At 49.5% G+C, this 22,224-nt stretch overlaps 2 protein-coding genes across 2 annotated transcripts in view; one reads left to right on the forward strand and one right to left on the reverse strand.

The window, feature by feature from the left end:
- Nucleotides 1–20,237, reverse strand: LOC144179705 (uncharacterized). The gene is made up of 5 exons (XM_077708150.1): nt 20,144–20,237; nt 18,959–19,233; nt 2,551–2,702; nt 2,236–2,396; nt 1–190 (listed from the first exon to the last, which is right to left on the reverse strand). The coding sequence occupies exons 1-5, from the start codon at nt 20,235–20,237 to the stop codon at nt 174–176; spliced, it is 699 nt and encodes a 232-aa protein (XP_077564276.1). The 3' UTR covers nt 1–173.
- Faa (fumarylacetoacetate hydrolase) overlaps nt 20,114–22,224 on the forward strand; it is a 10,139-nt gene continuing 8,028 nt past the window's right edge. Inside the window, exons 1-2 of the mRNA XM_077706338.1 lie at nt 20,114–20,388; nt 22,101–22,211. Of these exons, the coding sequence (XP_077562464.1) occupies nt 20,308–20,388; nt 22,101–22,211 (192 nt within the window). The 5' untranslated portion in view covers nt 20,114–20,307. The remainder of the gene's footprint in view (nt 20,389–22,100; nt 22,212–22,224) is intronic.

A 22,224-nucleotide genomic window follows, 5' to 3' on the forward strand; every position in this document is an offset into this window, starting at 1 on the left:
TTATTTTCGCAATTGAAGCAAGGAGTATGAGCGACATGGCGAGATGCTACCACGTCATGTTTTGGCGGCGTGAAGGATTGCAAGCTTGTACAGAACACGGGCAGGCTTGGACGCGCTTCGGGTTTGGAACTTCAAAGAGGTGTCCTGACTTGTCGAAGGCCAGCGCGCTGAAGCTAAGTGAATGCAACATCTGAAAAGAAAAAAAAGAAAAAAGAAGAACAAGAAGAAAAAGCCAAAGTTACACATATATGCAGCAGTCAGGAACGGAAGCGCAGCTGCGGGCTGGCGACCCGGTTTATTACAGCTCCATAGTAGGGAAGGGAGCAGGCCGATAAGCATCCTTGCACCACAGATTACATGAAATTAGTTTTATAGACTTTCAGTCATGCTTCTACGAGGTCGCGGCTTCGATTCCCGGCCGCGGCGGCCGCTTTTCTGATGGAGTCGAAAAGCAAAAACACCCGTGTGTACGAGATTTCGGCGCAAGTTAGGCGCACGTTAAAAAAAATGGCAGCATCTCAACTCCGTGGATAATGGCGAGGGCGCGGAGTACGGGGACTGTGACATCCCAGTTGCACCCCGAGTGAAATCCGATTTGCGCCCCGACCGTCATTCGATTTTAGTCACTTTGCCTCCGCTTGCCGCGGTTTCGTATTCGGGGAAGCTCGTTGTCTTCGTATACGTTAGCAGCAGCGTGACGCGTCTTACGTTCGTTTCCGTCGATGGCGGGAAGAGGGTATGGGATTTTCAGAACCCGCTTACATACGCGGTGCACCGCGGCGCCATCTCGTGTTTCCGCGTAGCGCCATTTAGCGTAGTTCGATGCAGTCACTGTGTATTACAACTTGATCACAACCTGACTACACCGGTGCTTTTGCGCGTTTTCTCGTATGGACTGCAGGCCATTCTTCCCTCGAGGGAAACGAGGCGGCACACGCCGCTGCCCGCGCTCTTACATTCCGGGCGTTTTCGTCGACGGAAGAGGACCTTTCCGAACCCTCCATCTATCCCCCGGTCTCTCCCCGATACACTGAAACATTGTATCATTATCGCCAACTGCGGCTTCAATACCCTCCTCCTCACCATCCCTCAGCACACAGGCGGCTCGCATTTGGCGTCGACTGCAGACCAACACATTCTACAACACCACGATACTCCACTACATCTCTCCCTACACTTACCCCTACAACTGCCCTTCTTGCTCCGTCCCAAACACTACCTACCACCTGGTGTGGGAATGCCCCTACGCGCCAAACCCCCTCCCTTCCCCATCCCCTGAGCAGTGGGAGCGCGAGCGAGGACCAAGAACGCCTCATCACTCGCGCCCAAGCAGCTGCGCTAGCTCGCGGCTATCTGGACTGAGAAAGCCACCCACTTTTATGCTCAATAAATGTTTTCCAATCCAATCCAATCTCGTTGCTAGATTATATTAGTGCCTGTTTTCGAGTGTTTTAGAGTGCTCTTGTACCCTTTTAGATAGTTTCTGCACAGATTTTCGCTTAATGGTGGTGTGCGCACGGATTGACGCGGACGGACATTGTGAGGTCCTAAGGTACTCCGCACCCTTACAGGCGAGGGACTCGGAGGGAGTAAGTCGTTTGGCTCTCGGGCACTAACTCACGGTCGTAGCCCAGCGGGTAAGACGACTGACACTACCTCTGTCTGGTCTACCAAACACAAGCTCGAATCCTGCCGGTGCCTGTGTGATTTTTTGCGATTTTAAATGTTAAAATGTTAACGCATGTTATGCGCACGGACGCGGACGGACATTGTGAGGTCCTAAGGTGCTCCGCACCTAAAAAACGCGCCTCGAGCCGTCGCCTGCGTTGCGTCGGCGCGTTAAGCGATACAATCAATCAAGCTTTACAGCGCAAGGTATACAGAGCAACACTTCGCCTTCCAGCCAACCCCTCTACAATACGCTTACTCTCAACTGGCATTGTTAACACGATCCCCCTGCCACTCGAAGACCACCGCCTTAGCCAACTTGCTTGTCTATCCACAACCCCCTAAGGTTCGTTCCTCCTGCATTACTGAACCTCACTGATCCACTTCGACGAGGCCACTGAATTCTCATATGGATGACTTTTGAAATGCACGCTGGCTTTCTCTCATGCTACCTTTTACGGTCCTTACGAAAGAATTTCTTCTGTCATTCGGTAAGTTGGCTTTTCGAATACGGGGTTGGTGAGCCTCACTACGTTGGAACTGGAGCGCACCAAAGGAGCATCGTACCTATGCGCCTCCTGGACAACGTCGAGAAGGCAAAAAGGGGGCCAGCTGGCAGGCGCCTCTGCAGCATCCCAGGAGGCTGTTGATGCGGCGACCAAGCGCCCAGCCTCGCGTGCAGGGCCTTCGCATACCGCAGTCCAAGTCTGACGCCCACGATGGAGAGCCTGTGTGTGCATGGTGACCACAGAGAGGTGTTTTACGTAAGCTTTGCCATTGCCGCAGCAGTGCCGCAAATGGCTATGAACCAGCCCATCTGGTCCACATCACGTCCACGTCACAGGGAGTGAACCAGCTGCTGGCAGGGCAGGGGGTACTCACACCAATGAGCCCTCTCCATTACCAGGCATGTACGGGCTACCAGTACTGCGGTGCTCGCGATCCGACACGTCCGCACACGGGGCTCCCCAGGCGCAGAACCTTTGCCCGAAACAGGCAGCAGGCACGCCCAGCTCCAAGCCCTCCAAACGGCCCTGCGAAATGTATATAAAGAGCGACTCCAGGTGAACCATGGTGTACCCGATTGTGACCAGTCGACGTCCCCGGGACCATCGCCATACCTCGACTCCGAAGGTAACACAAGAGAAAATGTAACTGGTCCCAGGTGGTGTATGGTTAAATTCCCATTTGGGCCCAGCTGGTCCTTGCTGGTCCCAACTGGTACCAGCTAGTTCCAGCTGGGAATTTAACCATAAAACAGTGGTACCAACTACTATTTTCTCTTGGGAAGGTCACAGTTCTGCAGCAAGAATGAATTTTTTCAATTTAGTTGTTCTTGTCCCAAATGCAAAAGAAAATTTTTGGCATATAAGCATTCTACGCCCGTACAGCAGCTTCCAGTGTAAGGCCAATGGAGCTCATTCTGTGCAGTCTGCATCGAATTTATGCATTTACGTTATAACATAATTTACGTTACTTTAGCCCCTCGTTTTCTTTTTAAGATAAGACCTGCACTACAAATATATGTGTAGCACAGGTGCTTTGATAAAAACAACGACAGGCTATGAATCATGCATACAAGAAGCGTTATATCGCTAGCAATAATTTCAGCAAATACCAACCCTAAACACACAGATATAAGCACAAGAACAGTGCTGTTAATGGCGAAAATTACATGAACATGGCAGGATTACCCCTCACGCAAAGCGGAATAATTCAGCCATGGGTATTTGTCAAGCCATGCCATGGGATTTCCGTTTCTGTTTTGAGTCTCTAACGCAGCCCATCTCGTAGCTTCTATCAGAGCTCTGAGCGAACATGAGAAGCTGGTCGACATTTCAGTACAGCCCAAATGTCGAGTCTGCTGTACTGAGCTCCCTCTTGGTGTTCTGAAATAGTTGCATTATTCTCTGTCAAGTATTCAATGCTTCGTGCATAAATGCCCTATAGCCTACCTGAAGGCTCGTACTATACAGTAACTTTTCTGGGGCGGCCATGCCTTTAAGTGTAAGAACCACTCCTGGATAAGGCATAGCAAGCCACTGCTAAGTTCATTATTCAATGCCATATCCAACATTAAATTTAGCAAGAAAAAATAATAACACAAAGACGGCGTGTCTGACCATGCTCTTGAGGTTAGGCATGTCCTGTGCAAGTCGAGCAAAATCTTGCCACATTTGGAATTCTGTCGTAAGATCTGAGGAAGGAATCATAATAAGGTTCTACCAGTTTGGCTTCAAACATTAATGAAATGACAAACTTTTCAGCGCACTCGTGCACTGCCACTGTTCAGCCGAATACAGACTGCCGGTTTAGTCTTTACAGTGGACGGTTTTGGAATGTATAGGGCGCATATGAATTTTGTAGTTTTCGTTAGTGACACGGGAAATGGAAATTAAGTTGGGAAGCTCCTTAGTCCACCAAAAAACAGAGAATTGGATAGTCGTACCGACCCAGCATCACCTTTGGGCATGATGCGATGCTCGAAACAAGTCAGCATTTTGTTTCCCGGAGTGCACCAAGAAAACATGCGTAATGGCATGGTCACGCATACATAAATGCTACAGACTACCACGCTTCAGCATGAAACGGACAGTAATGACACAGTTAAAGTATTCCATTGGATAACAGAGGCCCTGATGTTCAAACTGAAGCATGGCTACAGGATACAACATGATAGACACAGAAGAGGCTACAACATGATAGAGTGGCTTAAACTTGCAGAGTTGATAATTTCTCTGTCATTTTGGTGACTGAAGTAACGCTGACGATTGCTCAAAATTTCCTTCATGTGACATTTTAGAATGTATACGTAACCGTTGTGGATCCAGGCAGAATTACATCAGCGCGCGTGAGGGTGATGTGATGCACACACATTTGGGGGGGGGGGGGGGAGGGGGGAGGGCAAAGGTGTGCTGGTGCTCTTGAGAGGGCCGGTGGTCTAGACCACCAGCAAGATTGGAGCGCCCGCCAATCTTGCTGGTGGACGCTCCAGCAAGATTGTGTTCTGTGTGTGACCGCCTGCGTGTATCCGGCTCGGCGGAATATCATGCCGGGAATTGTGTGGAAGCGGCTCGTCTCAGTGAAAATGTCGCGCCTATTCATCGACCTCATACGGAAAGAATTGGCACGGCGACAGCAGGACACTCCCGGTTTCAAGGAAGAGCTCATTCGGTGACTGGAAGCCGACATTCGGCAGCAGCATTAACCTTTGGCCCCCTGGTTGAAGCGAAGGCTTCTGCCTCGTCCGCCGCGGTGCCTTTGACGCTAGACCCAGCCACGGTACTTAGCATTGCCAGACACAGTGCCAAAGACTGCCTGCAACATGATCCGCTGCCTTTGCCAGAGCAGCCGCCATAGCAAGTGTTAGTAGCCCAAACATTGCCCTCAAGAAATGCCCCTGTCGCATTACACCGTCGCATCCGACGCGGTATTCGCGCGCCATCACCCCAATATTCCATCGTCCCGCTTCGCAGCCAGCCCATTCCCAGCCAGCACGCAGTTATAAAAGGTACATTGGCCGAACACAGAGCTGTTTTTGCTTGCCACAGCGATGATCTTGACCTTATCACTGATATGAAGCTCCGTGTTTACCTGCTAGCGCGTTGCCCTACAGTCGGAGCTCATACCGGTACGATGCAGAAGGAAAGCAGTTCCTGAAAACTCAGGGGCCCTAGTGAACCATGGCTTTCAAAGGGGAATGTAAGGACTCATGAGCTACAATCAAAGCCATCATCCGTGCCTTGCGCATCGCAGCCAAGCAACCGCTAACTCTACAGCTTCTGTGCGAATTCAAAACGAGTAAAGGCTGATTGATTGATTGTAGGGTTTAACGCGCCGACGCAACGCAGGCGATGAGGCGCGCCGTAGTGGAGGGCTCCGGATTAATTTTGACCACCTGGGGATCTTTAACGTGCGCCGAAATCTCGTACACACGGGCGTTTTTGCTTTTCGCCTCCATCAGAAAAGCGGCCGCCGCGGCCGGGAATCGAACCCACGACCTCGTGCTCAGCAGCGCAACGCCTTAGCCACTGAGCCACCGCGGCGGGTAAAACGAGTAAAGGCCAGGAGCTTCCATTCAAACAGTACGGCTTCTGTGGCCCCCTCTGCTTCCTTCTGAGCCTCCCGAATGCCGTACGCTTGACGCGGGTGGGTGGCGAAACCAAGTTCTGTCAGGCCAGTTCTCACAAAGGAAGTCAAGCACATACATAATTCCTTCAACAGCCAGAAAGAGTTCATACTGTCGGTGAACCACCTGCCAACTACTTTCAGCCCAGCCAACAGCAAGCCCAGCATGCCGAAAACTTTGTCCATGGACAGAAAAAGTGAAAAAAAGCTCGTGAGCCAGCCACCTACAGGTTCCAAGCCCGTCAACAGCGCCAACCAGCCGCGACCTGTGCAGCAGCCAACGCCCAACTCGAGCCATCTGTGGTACCCTGTCAACTTGTGCCGCATCTGGCTGACCACTTCGTGAGTGGAATCGATGTACTTCAGCTGGACAAAGCCGGCCCATGCCCGAAAGTTTGGCAGCAGCATCGACCATTCAGCATTCGGCCACAAAACGAGCAAGGACTTCCTGCGTAGCAATTGTGGCATACTGTGTGCCACATGCAGCTCCATTTGAGGGGGTGTCGGCAACCTCCTGTCCAAGGACAACTGGCACGCCTTTCACGAACCTCGGAGCTAAGGCTAAGGCCCTTACCACGCTTCAGTGTGCATGAAACTGCCAGTGTAAGGAAGCAGGACAGTGTAGACTCACCTCTGCAGTCAGTGCAGCCACAGCTTAAACGGTACAATGCGCTTATTGGCTGTCTAGCCACCTAGATGACTTGGTGCACGAGTGAAGCGTGCGGCAGTGTTTCCCCCGCGTGTATGAGTATTGTGCCTGTTGTGGACAATGTGCGGATATTACTGTCCGCGAGACGTGGTCAACCAAAGTGGGGCGGGGTGCGAGCAGCCAGCCACACGTGCTGTAGTCATTGGGTGATCACTAGCGTCACCTTCAGTGCCATTACGCCCCGCAGCTCAAGGCCCATGCGAGGTCTGGGACACGCTTGCTTGTTTGTGCTTCATTTGTGCCTGCCTCCGGTGTGGTCAATCGTGTTGTATAATGTTCAAATAAATGCTTTCCTTTAAATAACTCCCATTGGCCTCGCCATGCAACCTGAATGCCCCAGCCTCCACGCCCAGCCCTCACAGTACTGCATACGGTGCAATTCATGAATTGCGAGGTGGACCAGAGATAGCGCAAATTAAAAGTAATGTGGTTTTAGCAGCACAATTTACAACAATCAAGGCCTAAACCTGAAAAATAGCTGCAGTGACTTCATTGAATCGGCAGATTTGAAGATCCACGGCGGGTAAAATGGATCACAAAGAAGGAATCTGGCTTGGATGTTTTTAAAAAAGCATAGTAGAGATAGAAAATGTAGGTGATTTCTTGCTGAAGTTAGATGTCGGGATTTTTTTACTATAGAAGTGTAGAGCATGTGTGTGCTTAAATTTGTTTTGAGATAAGGCGTGTTCAGACATATTTAAGCGCAAATGTCAAGGAAGGCATTTCTAGTAAATTTATCATGAGTGGTTTTCAAAGTGTCAAGACGCATAAAAAACGAATAGGCTCGGGTAACACTTCTTTACCATGTCTCCAGATAAACCTCTCTCAAGAGACGTTTTTAAAACCTCTTGGTGTAGCATAAGCTTGTCTTGTTCTCAGCAAGACATCTTCTACACGTTTACAAATAAACTTCTCAAAACTGCTAGCGGTAAACGTTTGCAAGATGTCTTCACGTAGAGGTAGACGATTGTAGCTGTTTCAGGCTGTTTCAAGACGTCTTCAAGACAACTTGTGTTTCATGGGGTGGCACGTTGTACGTGTCACAATTGCCGTGACGACGTCTGTTTTGCGTTGCTGTCTCCTTCAGTGCGTTAGAAAACAAAAGGTGCAGAACCACTGATGCTGGGTGCGGGCGCGGGAAGAACAAATCATTTTCCGCCTCGCGTCGCAGGCAGAACGCGGGCTGGTTGTCCGAGTAGTGCTCAATCCGTGCGATAGGTACATGGGCAGCGAACGCTAAATTACGCCTGGGAGGTGAAAAGATACAATGACCAGAACCAAGAAAGTGAGTGTATTTTGTGAATTAAAATGTGAGGCACGGATGTCGTACTCTGACATCTCCATTTTTGCACGGCGGCGGAACATGACACTTCGACTGCGGCGCGAACTTCGACGGATCCCAGAGCTCAATAAATAAAGATGTTTTCTGTCTCTCCCGTCCGAACACTTTGCCTGCACGATCAGCCTGCTGCGCGTTTAGGGTTGCAGGCAGCGCTGCGCGCAACGCCCGGACGGGGACTCGTCGCCGAAACCCGAATACCCGGACGGCCCGGCAACCGAACGGAACGACGCACCATAGCGCGGGCAGGCGGGCGGCCGCATGAGGCGCAAAGAACTACCGCTTGCCTGTCACGTGAGGTGGGGCATCTCCCATCAGTTTTTCCTTTTTATTTTTTATGACTAGGCTTCACAAGTCACGTGACACTCCCTCACTTTTTTTTTTCCTCCATGCAACCCGCGCAACCCTTCGCACGCCGGCTCGCTCACGCACGTACCGAACTGGCCCGCCGTGCGCGCCGAGAGAGGAGGAGGAGGAAATAACTTTATTTAGTCCAAAGAAGAGGCCTATTCAGGCCCGTGACGCCTTAGACGACGGCCGAGATATCTGGACTCCTGGCGGCGTCTTCGGCCCTTTGGACGGCCGAGAGAAAGAAAAAAAATATTGGCGCCGGTTAGCTGTTGCGCATGCGTGAGGAGGCGCGGAAGCGTTGACGGTGTGGAAAGAAAGAAACGCTGAGGGAAAGGGAAAGGCCACACCACAGCACCGTGCCGCTAGGATCGCCACAATTTCGGAAACCGAAACTAGCCAAAGTCGCCGACCAGTGGGTAAGTCACCAGGTTGTTGCACCGCGCAACAGCGACCCACGGCCTAAAATTCTCTAACTGTTGCATTTGGAATTGTTTACCTATTAAATCCAAAATGATTTATTAGGTAAACTGGAACGAATTTAGAGACTTTCCGCACGATTTATATGTTCGAAGTATAAAAGGACGGAATCGGTTACCGAGATGTTAAAACTAAGCGGTTTGGAATCTCTAGAAACCAGGCGACAAAAGCAGCGCTTAGAAGTATTTTTTCAGATAATGCAAGGTCAAATAAAAATAGATAGATAATTTACATACACCCCTCGAATATGTTCAGCAGCCGGATCAACCATGACGCGGCAGTTCGACCCTTCGATGCTCGCCCGGACGACTACTTTCGTAACTATTTTAGATGCAACGCATCTCATGCTCGCCCCTCTGTCCTGCCTGCGTCTGTCCGGCGTTGTCCGCACAGCTGCGCATCTCCTCCTCTCCTCTCTCCGATAGCGAACACTCTCTCCCAAACAGCTGCGGGTTGGCGCAGCGCGCTCTCACTCCGTTGCTAGGCGCCGGTGGGCATAGAAGCATGGAACAAATTGCCGCGACATATTGTTGAAAGTTCTGACGTTAAGAAATTTGAATGTGCTCTTGATGTTTACTTCGCCGAGAAATGAATATGCTATTGTGTTATTGTTCGAAGTTGCTGAAAGTACCAATGTCTGTATTTGCTTTCCATATCTTATGCTTCCCTTTCTGTAATGACCCTCAAGTGAGGGTTGACAGTATAAATAAATAAATAAATAAAATTTTATCATTTTGGGGGATACAGGGGGACACTCGGTGCTTTCATACTGTGATATAAACTGCTCTTGATAGAGTATCGTCTTACTAGTTCGCTTCTGTATAGCGGTGAGGCCGACTCTATATATATGGAGGCTCGTTACATAAGAGAGCGGCTGGAAAGAATATTTACGCATTAGGAGACAACTGTTAGAATTCTTGTACCATTTTTTAGATTGTTAAGGATATAAAAAGGCAGAAGAAATTCTCTTTGTATCGGAGTGAAAGGCAGCTCCATACCGAAGTCACATAAGATAGTGGTCGGTGCTATTCCCTTGCTGCGTCTGCCTAAGCATCTGGTGAGGATCAGATAACAGCAGATTTCTTGAAGGATGGCGGGCAAATTGTACTAGAAAAACTGGCAAACCTGTATACGCAATGTCTAATGACCGCGAGTGTACCGGAATCTTGGAAGAACGCGAATATCTCCCTAATTCATAAGAAAGGTGACATGAAGGACTTGAAAGACTACAGGCCGATAAGCTTAGTCAGTCGTCTACAAGTTACTTACCAAGGTAATCGCTAACAGAATTTCTGCCACCTTAGATTTCAGTCAACCTAATGAGCAAACAGGGTTTCGGAAAAAATATTCAACAATGGACCATATTCACACGATCAGTCAGGTGATTGAGAAGTGCGCGGATTATACTTAACCCCTATATATAGCCTTCATAGATAATCAGAAAGCATTTGACTCGGTCGGAACCTCAACAGTCATTCAGGCATTGCGGAATCAGGGTGTAGATGAGCATTACGTTAGAATACAATGGGCCCACAGCTACCATCGTCCTTTATGGGGAGAGCAGTAAATACCTATAAGGGCGTCAGACAAGGAGACAGAATCTCTCCAATGTTATTCACAGCATGTTTACAAGAGGTATTCAGAACATTGGATTGAGAACAGGTGGGCGTAAGGGTTAATGAAGAATACCTGAGTAACCTCAGATTTGCTGATGACGTTGCCTTGCTGAGTAACTCGGGGAACGAATTGCAAAACATGCTTACCGCACTGCACAAGCAGAGTAGAATCGTGGGCCTGAAAATTAATGTGCAGAAAACTAAAGTAATGCTCACTAGCCTCTGGAGAGCACAGCGGTTTGAGATAGGTGGCGAGGAAGTGGAAGTGGTAAGCGAATATCTACTTAAGCCAAGTAGTGACCCCGGATCCCAAGCATGAGGCAGAGATAATTAGAGGGGTAAGAATGGGGTAGGGTGCGTTCGGCAGGCTTCTCAGATCATGAATTGCAGCCTACAATTGTCCCTGAAGAGGAAAGTGTATGACAGCTGCCTCTTACCGGTACTTAGTTACGGGGCAGAAATTTGGAGGCTCACTAAAAGGGTTCAACTTAAATTGAGGACAACTCCGCGAGCGATGGAACGGAAGAGGATAGGTATAAAGTTAAGCAAAAAGAAGAGAGCGGAGTGGACCAGGGAACAAACGCGTGTTAAGGAGTAGTAGAAATTAAGAAGCGGGCGTGGGCAGGGCGTGTACTGCGAAGGCAAGATAACCGTTGGTCATTAAGGCTAACAGGGTGGATCCCTAGAGAAGGCACTGAGCGTGGCAGGGGGTGGCAGAAAGTTAGATGGGCAGATGATATCAAGAAGTTTGCGGGGATAAATTGGTCGCAGTTAGCACAGGATCGGGATAATTGGAGATCTATGGGAGTGGCCTTTGTTCTGCAGTGGGTGTAGACAGGCTTCTGCTGATGATGATGGTGTGTTGCACATACAAAAAGGGTGCCGGCGACCGCGCAGCGAAAGGGACACCCACGTGTGTGTCCGCTAGAATAAAGGTCGAGGCCTTCGAGGTGTTAACTCGCTATGGGACGGACGCATGTTGCTCGCTTGGGGGAAGAAAAGCGGAAACTGAAGAAGCGTCAGCCAGAACATAAGCGTGAATGGGCGCGAAAACAACAAAAAGCCACTGCCGCCGCCGTTGTCGCCTCAAGTTCAAGCTGGTAGAGTAGCTGCGAATCCCTCCCGGATGAGCAGCAGCTGGCCCGCTTGGAACGCCGACGTGGGTAACTATCACTTGTTAGCTTAAAGGGTTTTCAGAGCGGCATGATCGACAGTGTCTTTCACTTCTAAGCACCGGCTCATGACCGGTTGCCGTTTTATACGTATTGCGAGCAGAGAGAGAGAGGGGGGAGGGGCTAGCAGGCTCAGTTAAAGATTTCATGCTCTTACTGAAGACATATCCGTTGTGTTGCCGCGCGGTTTAAATGGGACCGTCAAATAGCCCAATGCGACCGGCCCGATGTCGTCTGTGGTAGAGTGGATTGGGTTGACGTGTTACACAAGCAGTAAGGTACCTACGACGCGGCAGGGAGAGACTAGCTCTACGTTTGTCTGCCAGGATAAATCTCGGGTCTTTCCAAATTTCATTCAGGTTATTCGCTAGAAGTATGCTCAGTCGTAAATTACAAACAAATGTGTTTTGTTTTGTGCGCTCCGTGGAGGGCGTGCAGCTTCGCAGGTCAGCCGTTTTCACTGACTGGAAGGGCACGAATTCTTTTGACTTTCCCTTTTCGGTACTTACGAAAGGCTTACTTATGACATTCGTCAAATTGGATTTCTAGAGACGGGGTTAGCGAGACTCGATACGTTGAGGCTAGTGCTGAAGGCGACCGTTCTGGGACCACTGCTCCTCACCCTAGGCATGGCTATGGTCCCTAGCATGGCGAACCTCCCCACTGCCTCCCAGACAGCCTCAAGACACCTGTGGAGGTCTCGCAGGAGCGCCTCTCCAGAGGGCTTTTGATGCGGTGTCCAAACGCCTAGCCCCGCAGTGTTTCACCTTTCCTGGGCCTAGCCTGACATTCATGACGAAAAGCCCTGATATGTGAACGGCCGGCAATATAGAGTTTTAGCTTACGGTATGTACCGTGTCTCTGTCACTTCCTGCGATTTGCGGGGTCGAATAACGTCATTTTTTAAAGACGAAAGTGTTTTATTCCCGGATACACCAAGATTTCACTTACGTCATATCCGTCACGGAAATGACGCCGGTACAACGAAACAAGCAGCCTGTAAAGGGTGCATATGCCTGCACACAGGGTCTTCTGGCGGGGAAGCAACCTTTAGTACTGAAGAGTACGTTATACCAGAGTCCTTCAATGCTTTACTGGTCACGAAACTTCGGCGCTCGCTTCATATAGGGACCGCGCGCGCCACTACAGGCGCCACCGCCGCACGAAGGTCATCCAGCCGCCGCGCGTGCGGTGTATTGGCCAGCTCTTGGCGTGCAAACGCTCGCTGCTTTTGGTGTCTGCGCTCTGATTAAGTGTGTTTTTTTTCGCAGTAGTTAGCGATGAATAGTCCAGTTATTGTGTTTATCACCTGCCTTCAATTGGGTTTTATTTTTCGAAGTAACCGTAGACTTCGGCCGCGAACGGCAACGGCCTCTGTGTGCTCTGGAACAAGCGCTGCGCCATCGTGTTTACGGATTTTAAATCTATATTGCTTCTTTTCTTAAAGCAAAGTTGTAAATACCACACATACGGTAGCTGTGTAGTCACGAACTGCTGCGGGCCTATCGATAATACAATAAAAAAACTGAAAGAAGCCAAGTACGTGTCGTTCAGACTACGCTTAATGAATCCGTTGATTAATGCACACAACGCTAAAAGAGGTAGCCCAATAGTATTGTCGTTTCGATGAGTGGGTACATACTTGAGAACATCTAAAAACGCTGCAGAAACACGAAGGATCAAAACACGAAGAGATATATGTTGCACCATGTGCCTTTCTGCTTCCACGCTTTGCAATCCTTGCAAAATCAGGAAGCTAAAAAAGAACAATGAAACTTATTTTATCACACGCAACAAAAAAATTCAGTGTTACGAAGGGAGACAAAAGAGCTTGGTCCAGCGTACAGTGGTGATCTCGCTAAGGGTGAACACGGGAGCGCGTGGCCGTCGGTACTATCAGAGCAGCCTACCGTGCCCAGCGCGAACCATCACGCATGCGCTGTGCGTGCCTAGCGAGACTGCCTTCAGCACGCGCACAGCGTCATCGCAGCGTCTGCGTGTCGTCTGCTATGTTTCTCGCGTGTGTAGCGGTGGAGCTGTCACCCAATGTGTGGATGAAAGGAAACTAGAATCCATATAAAAAATGTTTCCGTGTGAGCGGTAATTCGTTCTTTAGCTCCAATACAATCGTTTCGGCACACCAGCGTAACTGCCCACTTGTTTCAAACAGACTCAATCAAAACATCACGCAGATTTTAACAGCATTTTATTTTTGCAAGTGCTCACAAAAAGTCTTTGAAATGCACATTGGAGCACGCAATTCAAGGCTTTGAAGGTTGTCATTCAAAGGTGGCGCAGGCGCTACGACGTTCATTCAATATACTGAGAAAACTATCATACTTTATATTTTTATATTTGGGCGTTTTCATGCAAAAATCCAGGAATCGCGGATCAAAGCAAGGTACCATTAGCAGACGAGACGCAACATAGCAGACAACGAGCAGGCGCTCCAATGACGCGATGCGCGCGCTGAAAGCAAAATATCGCTCGGCACGCACAGCGCACGCGTGATAGTTCGCGCTGGGCACGGTAGGCTGCTCTGATAGTAGAGAGTTTTAGCATAGCGTGCTCCGTCCGCTAACGCTACGGCGGCGGGTAGCGGGACGCGGCTGGGGAGAGCAAATTCGTCACGGTGGGGTGGATTAGTTCCGCGCGGCCTGCATTCGCCATGCCCGCTCTTTCCCTCCGTTGAGGGGCAACCTCCTCGCACTCCCCCCGCGCGCACGCGCAGTCCGGTCCCGCTACCCGCTAACCTTAGCGTAGCGTACGGGAGCCGCTATGCTAAAACTCTCTAGTACCGGCGGCCACGCGCTCCCGCGTTCACCCTTAGCGAGATCACCACTGTACAAAAATTTATTTTTTCGCGCTGCGATGCGCAGCACACGGCGGAAACAGAATATTGCCACGCAGCCAAGAACGACGCAAAGCTTTTGTGAACGCAGCGAGCTAGCGATCTCCTGCACTACAAAAGACTAGAATGAAACACAAACGTCGAAGAAGCAGTCCGCAGTGTGACGTGAACAGATGAACGTCGATAAAGTGAGTTGCGCGGCGTTTGCTATGCATGCATTACTCTTGGAACGTTATTAATTTCATATCCATAGAAATAGGATCAAGAACACTGTCGAAGAAACAAAAAATCAAGTTAGCGACAAGTTGACACCCTTTCCATATCAAAAAATATTGCCCGACGGGACGTACGACAAAAAGAGCAAAAGGGCGCTCCGGTTCAAACGCAAAATAAGAAACCGGAATCGGCCACGCGCGGTTACAAAACAAACAAAACGAACCCTAAAGGATAGTTCGCGTAAATATGAAAAGTAAAAGCACAAGGACGTCCCAAAGCTTTTCTTACACGCGAGCCTCGGCGCAAGGTAATACAAGTTTGCAAACAGGTAATGAAGCACCGCTACAACCTGACTGATATGACAAAAATCCGGCTTTAAGTTAGCCTTGTACAATTCTAGGTCCACGATGCTCTCAAAAGGGTAAATTGCTTTTTCCATTCTCACACACAGTGCATTTCCACACACTGTCACACACTTTTAATCGAAGCTGAAATCTCCCGTTGCTTGCCTTGGAATGACGCGCCTTCATTTCTCACGCAGCTCCCCGTCGCTCGGTCAACAGAACAAGGAAGCATTTTCTGTGGTATCATTGTACAAGGAACGACATCCCGGGACGCAACACATGTTCGGCATCGTCGTTGCACTACTTAAGTCGCATCACAAGAGCGCGATATGCACGTTACATTTTTTTTTCCCCGCACAAAACAAACACAACTCGCCGCGGCTCCGCCGTTCGAGCCAGCGCACCGCCCGAGGAGTGACCTCAGTGAGAGGGCGACGCCACCGCGCGGCGGCCAAACGCAGCATATGAAGCTCTCCCATTGAGTTACGGAGCAGTTTCGTGACCAGTAAAGCATTGAAGGACTCTGGTTATACTTAGGGTTGCTCGTTTTCGGGTTTTATATTTTAACACGAGTGTTTTATGCCGGGATGCACCACGATTTCCCTGACGTCATATCCGTCACGGAAATGATGCCAGAAGCCACCCGCCAGCAGCAAGTCTCTCGCCAAGCAGTTGCGTTCTTGGGTAAACTTGCACCCAGGGCCCAGAAAATTTGTCCCCCCCTCACAACAAAACAATTATTAATAATAAAACTAGTGCTTTTGTTATTATGAATAATATTAATGTCTTCTATTGTTACCATATTAAGGCTGGTTCCACTTGCGACTGGAGCTACCAAGTGCGATTTCTGTCGCTCTTGTCGCTCGGCATCGCTCTCCACGCGCGGCAAGAGCGATTGGTCTCGACAAATTTTGCATCTTTCATTTAGATACCAATGTAAAAAAAAACTTTTCACAGATACTGAATGCGTGGGATTCGGAATGTCAGTGCAAGCATGCATAATATGCACCATGCGATGCGAAATGAAGCGACCGGATAATTGATGTGTAGTCATTTATAAAGAACGGGCAAATATTCAGAAAAGTAAGCAGCAAGATAAGAAGCCGTGTGTTATTTGGGCAAACTAAACCATAATAGCTACACGAGCTTGGTTTAGAGAACCCCAGACGCCGACTCGGGTGCAGATCTCGAATACACAACACCGACCTTTTCAGTGAATTAGGCATCGATAAAAATCCTAACAGTAAGGAGCATCGTGGTGTGCCGCTCGTGAGCACGAAAACACCGTTAGCAACCGAGAAAGAAGTGGCTAAGAGCTACTTGCGGCAGCACAGGGTGTAATGCGCCAAACCAAAGTGGGGTAGGTGAAAAGTGAAGGCTGATACACGGCAGCGTGAGAGTACCACATCTTACAGTCGATACCAAGCGAATGGATGCTTTCAATAGCACTGGAGGTGCGAGAGAGTCTCAGGCCTCGCCAGAAAACGACACTAAAGTGGTCGCCAGAGGCGTTCGGAAAGCTTTGCAGCCCGCTGTGCCGACTAAATCGTGCAGACGTCACGCGGGCCTGGAGGAGGGTGGCCAGCAATTATAGGGCTGTTTAAAGGTAACACATGCAATAGTCGCTTCATTCAAGTCAGTTTTCATGTGTCCAGGAACACACCTTAAACAAATGAAGCTTGAAGGACCACAGGCGGAGCCTGGTGAAAGAAGGCGCAGGGGTGAAATAGAAGTTGTCCCAACAAATAAACAAAAGTCTGACTGGCTTTTTAAAAAAAAAAAGCTATGTCCAAATATTGTGTAGGAAAAGTGGTGTAAAATGTGAGAGAAAACGACCGCCCCAGAAATTCGGAAAAACCGCCTGCGCTTACCGGTTTGCCACTAAAGGCAGCCTCTGTGGCAGCAACTGCATGATTGAAATTTATCTAGGTGACCATTTCAGCACGTTTGAAATAGATACATTGCCGGGTCTCTTTATTTCAATGGTTATCTGGTTACTGAGAATGGAAGCAGGTAGAAAGGAGACCTTTAGCGGGGAAGAGACGAGTGGCCGTACACGAGTCGTCTACGCGACCAGTGCACGGCTGGTCGTGTGGATGTTGGTCGGCGACGATGTCGTCGTTTCCTTTCGTACGTTGTAAAAAATATTCCATCACATATTTGCAAATAAGTCTGGCGTCTTCGGAAAATGAACACAGTATAGAATGTGAGGTTCGGGCTTACCAGTGAAGCAGCCTCAGCTTCAAACATTTCTTTACTTTGAACTCCGTGGGACGCCCACACGAAAACCATGATAAAATAGAAAGAAAATGAACACAAGGCTATCCGCTTTATTTATGTGCGCAACGCAAATACTCATTTATATTGCTTTTAACTTACAGGAGAATGAAATAAAGAAACGTAAATTTTTCTGGTTAACAAATAGGTAAATAAAATAAATGTCTACCTAACTGTTCTATTTCGTGCATAATTTGTTCGACAATTAAGCTACTCATCCGTTGTTCTTTTAGTTTAATCACACGGGGCCGCATAGGATACGCCCTTTTCACATATCGCCATCTTCGCGCAATCGCCATGTGCTGGCTGCGACGCTGGGCACGATGAACGAAAGTCAACGACTTAATGAGCTATCAACACCCGATTTCAGATCCTTCGCGATTGCTTGGATCGCGAATTGGTTGCTTAGCGCAAGCACTGAAGGAATCTGGTGCAACCAAGGGAAATCGCGGCGACCTATTTGTCTCTCCCATTGTTGGACACCATGAGCTCTCCCCGCCCCTTCCCCCCCCCCCCCCCCCCTTCCACTTGCGCCCCAGCTCCTCCGCACCAACCTTCATTGCATGTTTCACACTCACTTTCATTTCGTTTTATATCTCAGTCCCTGCTTCCTCAAGATTCAATATCCCCCCCAACTTTTTTTTTTAAAGTAAGCGGACCGGGGTACACGGTTTCCGACGCGTCACCGCGAAGACTCTATAAAATGCTAAACATTCACCATGAGCCCGTACACAGCATCTCATGTGCGTAATAAAAACCACGTAAAAAGCCGCCAAGGAAACATCACCAGTCTCATTGGCCCTGATGCCTCCCCCCTTCACCCCTCCCCTCCTCCCACCCCCCATACTCCGCCGCCCCAACAGTGGTCCTGGGGCCGAATTCTCTAAAACGACGAGGCGTCGTTTTGAAACGACGGGGCAGCGCCATGCAAATGCATGTGTTCTGGGGTTGGGGCCGTCGCTTTGGGGCGACCCGCAGGGGGAGTCACCGCAGAAAAGCGCTGTGGCAAGGGCGCGAAGCGACAAGTGAAACGACGAGGGGGCAGTGGGTGTCGCTTCGCGCCCTTGCCACAGCGCTTTTCTGCGGTGACTCCCCCTGCGGGTCGCCCCAAAGCGACGGCCCCAACCCCAGAACACATGCATTTGCATGGCGCTGCCCCGTCGTTTCAAAACGACGCCCGTTTTTTAGAGAATTCGCCCCCTGGACGTGATGAAGGGGCTTTGTTAGCCCCCTGTCGTCCCATTGAAAAACAAGCTCGCTCGCTACACTCCTCCGAGCGTCGCAGTCATACCGACGGCACCCCCTCTGGAGGAATCGTTCCTTGTTCGCTTCCTCTCACCTTGCAACTCCTCAAGCCGCGCCCATCCTCGACTACCGTGACATTCCTGGATGCAAAAATTCTACTCGCTTTCTTCCATTTTACCAGGAAACAAATTTGAATGGACAGGGTACGTAAATTGAACAGGCCAACGCTGTGGTCTCGTTACAGTCGCGTTCCAGTTTTCGACGTCCGCATTAGATTGTAGGGGCACAACCGGCACCACCCCCCCCCTCCCCCTTTACCGAGGGGCTGGTACCCGGGGCCAAGCCCTTCCATATAGTGACGGCACTGTCGCCAAGCACATCCAAAATACAGCTGCCGACCCACAAATCATGCTCAGCTGCAGATTTCGCTGCACATTTCACATTCGTGTTTTACCGATTCCTATGCCAGAGGAATCAACCACAATTCTTTTTTTTTTCTTTTTTTTCCCCCTCATTCCGGCGGGAGCCGAAAACGCTGTTAGCCTCACACTGCATACATACATACCCGGTGCGGGGTTGAGTCCACGCCAGTAAAAATTCCGAGCACAGCCCTTTCGAAGAAGCAAATGCCTCCGCAACACACGCGCTTCTGCCACGGCTTTCGGTCCGTTTTATCGTAGCGGGTAGCGAACGTGCTCGAGGGACGGCGGGTACCGGGACCCAACTGCGCAAGCGCGCGCGGGCACGGCGAGGAGGGCGACACCTCACCGTAACCATGACCGTAACGAATGCGGGGGCGAGGCGAAGCGGGCCGCCCGTCACGGCGGAACAAATGCGCACCTGCCCAGTCGCAAAAAAAAAAAAAATAAAGACAAAGAAAAATAAATGTAAAGAACATATGGAAAATGCTAGGGGCTTCCCGCGAACCGACAAGGTACGCTAATTAGCGCACCTTGGTTAGCGGGGGAAAACGAATTTTTTGTGCGAAAGCGTGATTTCTCTCTAACAATACTATTCTTAGAGCGAATGCACGCTTTCGCACTAAAAATTTGAGCGTAGAAAAATTTGAAGCATTAAAAAAAAAGAAAAAAAAAAGTCGTACCGAGTTCACTGTCGGACGTTCAGAAAGAGCGTGGGGGAAATACATGTTCAATCGTTCGATGAACTTTGTTGGAGCCGGGCGTATGCTTGGTTTCGTTGTGCACAGAAAAAATCACAAGAGAATGGAAAGCGCCTACACGAGAAGTGCGCTCTCTGACATATCGCATGTCTCAAACCTAAAACTCGTCGCCAATTTTGACATCGCTTCAGCATCGATATCGTATGTGACGACTGAAGGGAACGATTCTTCGAAAAATCAGTTCTAGCGAGTTTCGCACGTATACATGCTACAATGTCTATTAAACACCCAATACAACACTTTATTCCCGCTGTGTCTGGATGTAGACGCGTGCGGAGCAGCGGGTTGTGATCGCCCAAGGGCTTTTGCTCGCTGTCAAATAGCCATAAATGCCGACCCTGAGCTAGGCTACTCAAATCAGCTTTACTTGCAGAAGATATAAGATATTGTATATGAAACTAACTAGACGATCGACATGCAAGTTTCAGGGCACGCCAACGAAACGAAGAGCCGAAAACGCGATAGAACCAGAACCAACCACGCTAATCGCAACTCGGCCCGAGATGTCCAGCAGAGGCGAAAACGGCGACGTGGCCTTCCTTGCATGTTTAGCAACTTGATGCCCCGGACCAGTCTGGCCCCTCCGGCGATCCGGCGAGACGAGCGATAAGGAGAGGAAGAGGCGCAGCTGCTGTAGGAAGAGTCCCCCTCGCGTATGCCGCATTTCGCAAGTTCCCTCAGCCTGCGTTTAGGAGACCCCCCCGTGTAGTCGCTGCTACACTGCTGCCGAAGCCATGTCGTTCGTGCCTGTGCCTGAAGACTGCGACTTTTCGTACGCCAACCTGCCCTATGGCATCTTCTCTACGCCGACAAACGTACGTACAACACTGCCGGCTATGCGCTTTCCGCTCATCGCGCGCTGAAACCGCCCTTTGCCGGCGCCTCGACCGCCTCGCCGGCAAGCCGACCGTCGCTTCGTTTTGCACCGCGCGATAAATCGATGTAAAAAAGTACACACGGCATAAACACGTCGGAAACCAAGGTTGCGTGATTCGGCGGTCATACATCGCCACAGCAGTGAAACGATGTTGTTGTGGAATGTTTACTGGAGCATGGAATGGAATGCTGCCGCTGTAAATATGGCGCATGCGCTTTGGACCAACGCTTGGATCGCGCGACTCTGCGGCGGGCAATTTAAACCTGCCTTGAATTCCTCGGAGCATAGGAGGCTATGCTCGGAGCATAGCTTGTGTCAAGTGAAGATTTGATGAGATGCCTCGATTAATATTGAAAAGTTACAGCTAGAACAGGCGTACCGGCTTAACCGGCATGGGCACATGAAAAACTGTACTGCCTTCGAACACTGTCCCAACGGACAGGCTTATCTCCAATCTAGAACTCCAAGCTAAGACGCGGCCATGGCCTCACTCCTCTCTTGACCTCCATGATATCCGAGGTTTCGCTCGGTACGGACTGCGTCAGCTTTAACTGCTTCAAATACACACCAGAATTATTCCAGTTCGCACTTAACCGTCATTGACCAACCACCCTGCTAATCGATAGCCTATCAGCAGCAGCATAAAAATGCGCCTCGGTTCACATTTACTTGGTATCACTGAGGCCCGTTGCCTTACAGGAGAAAAAAAATTCCTCAAGTTTCATTAAAAATGATGGTTAGTTGGTAGACAGGGCGCTGGCACTTTCTTGATGTTGTGACTTTGAGATGTAAAGTTACGTTGTGCAAGCTTGCTGGTGCTTCATTGCATACTTTGCCGATTTCTTGGGTAATTTGTTTGCGTGTTAGCTTTCTCAGGATTGGTCTGGAAAGGGTGTAGTGTAATTAAAAACAAAAAAAAAAAAGGGGGAGGGGGCTCTTGCATTGAGGTACGAAAGAATTATAATTCTCTTTATTTTTTTTTATTTCTCCATATGCAAAAATCGATCCATACTAAGTATTGAAGCTCATTTAGCCCCTAGTGCCCAATTCCAGCAAGGACAGCAGGCACATTTCCAACACTGTGTGGGTGTGCCATTTCCCTGGCGCAGCATGAGCAGCCATGACAAAGTTTAGCAATGGGAACAGGGGCCAATAAATAGCATGTAAATAGCATATGTATATTACTACATTCATGTCCCATTACCAACCCCCAGCATTATCAATTACTCACATTGCAGACAGCTGGCCTAAATGGAGTGGTGATCATACTTGAGCGGAAAACCTTTTTTTGCCCAACCATTTATCATTGCCATCATTCGTGTTCCCATGAGGCAAACTGGACTATGTACAGTTATGTCAGCAGTGTATTCCTACAAGCAGAAAGGCCACTCGGATGTTTATGCCCGCAGGCACGCATACGTACACAACATACGTACACTGCATGTGCCTTCTTTGTAATGCTTATCAAGCTGCACAGCTCAGTTATGCCACATTTTGTCAGGACTGATCATGCCCATTTCGACGAAGCATGACTTGTACATTCTTAGCGACTGATATCGCGGCAGAAAAACTTATCACCGAGGGCATTGAGGCTGCTGCTTTTTTCTTTTGAGGGCACCCTTTTGCTAATTGTGCATACATTTCCTGCAGAAGACGCCTCGCCCTGGTGTAGCGATTGGGGAGTACATCCTTGACCTAACTGTGGTAAAGCACTTCTTCACTGGTCCCCATTTGAAGCAAGTGCAGCATGTTTTTGAACAGGTACGTATTATGT

Source organism: Haemaphysalis longicornis, unplaced genomic scaffold (genome assembly GCF_048455015.1).
Source record: "Haemaphysalis longicornis isolate Haplotype H1 unplaced genomic scaffold, Haemaphysalis longicornis Haplotype H1 scaffold_4, whole genome shotgun sequence".
NCBI lineage: Eukaryota > Metazoa > Arthropoda > Arachnida > Ixodida > Ixodidae > Haemaphysalis > Haemaphysalis longicornis.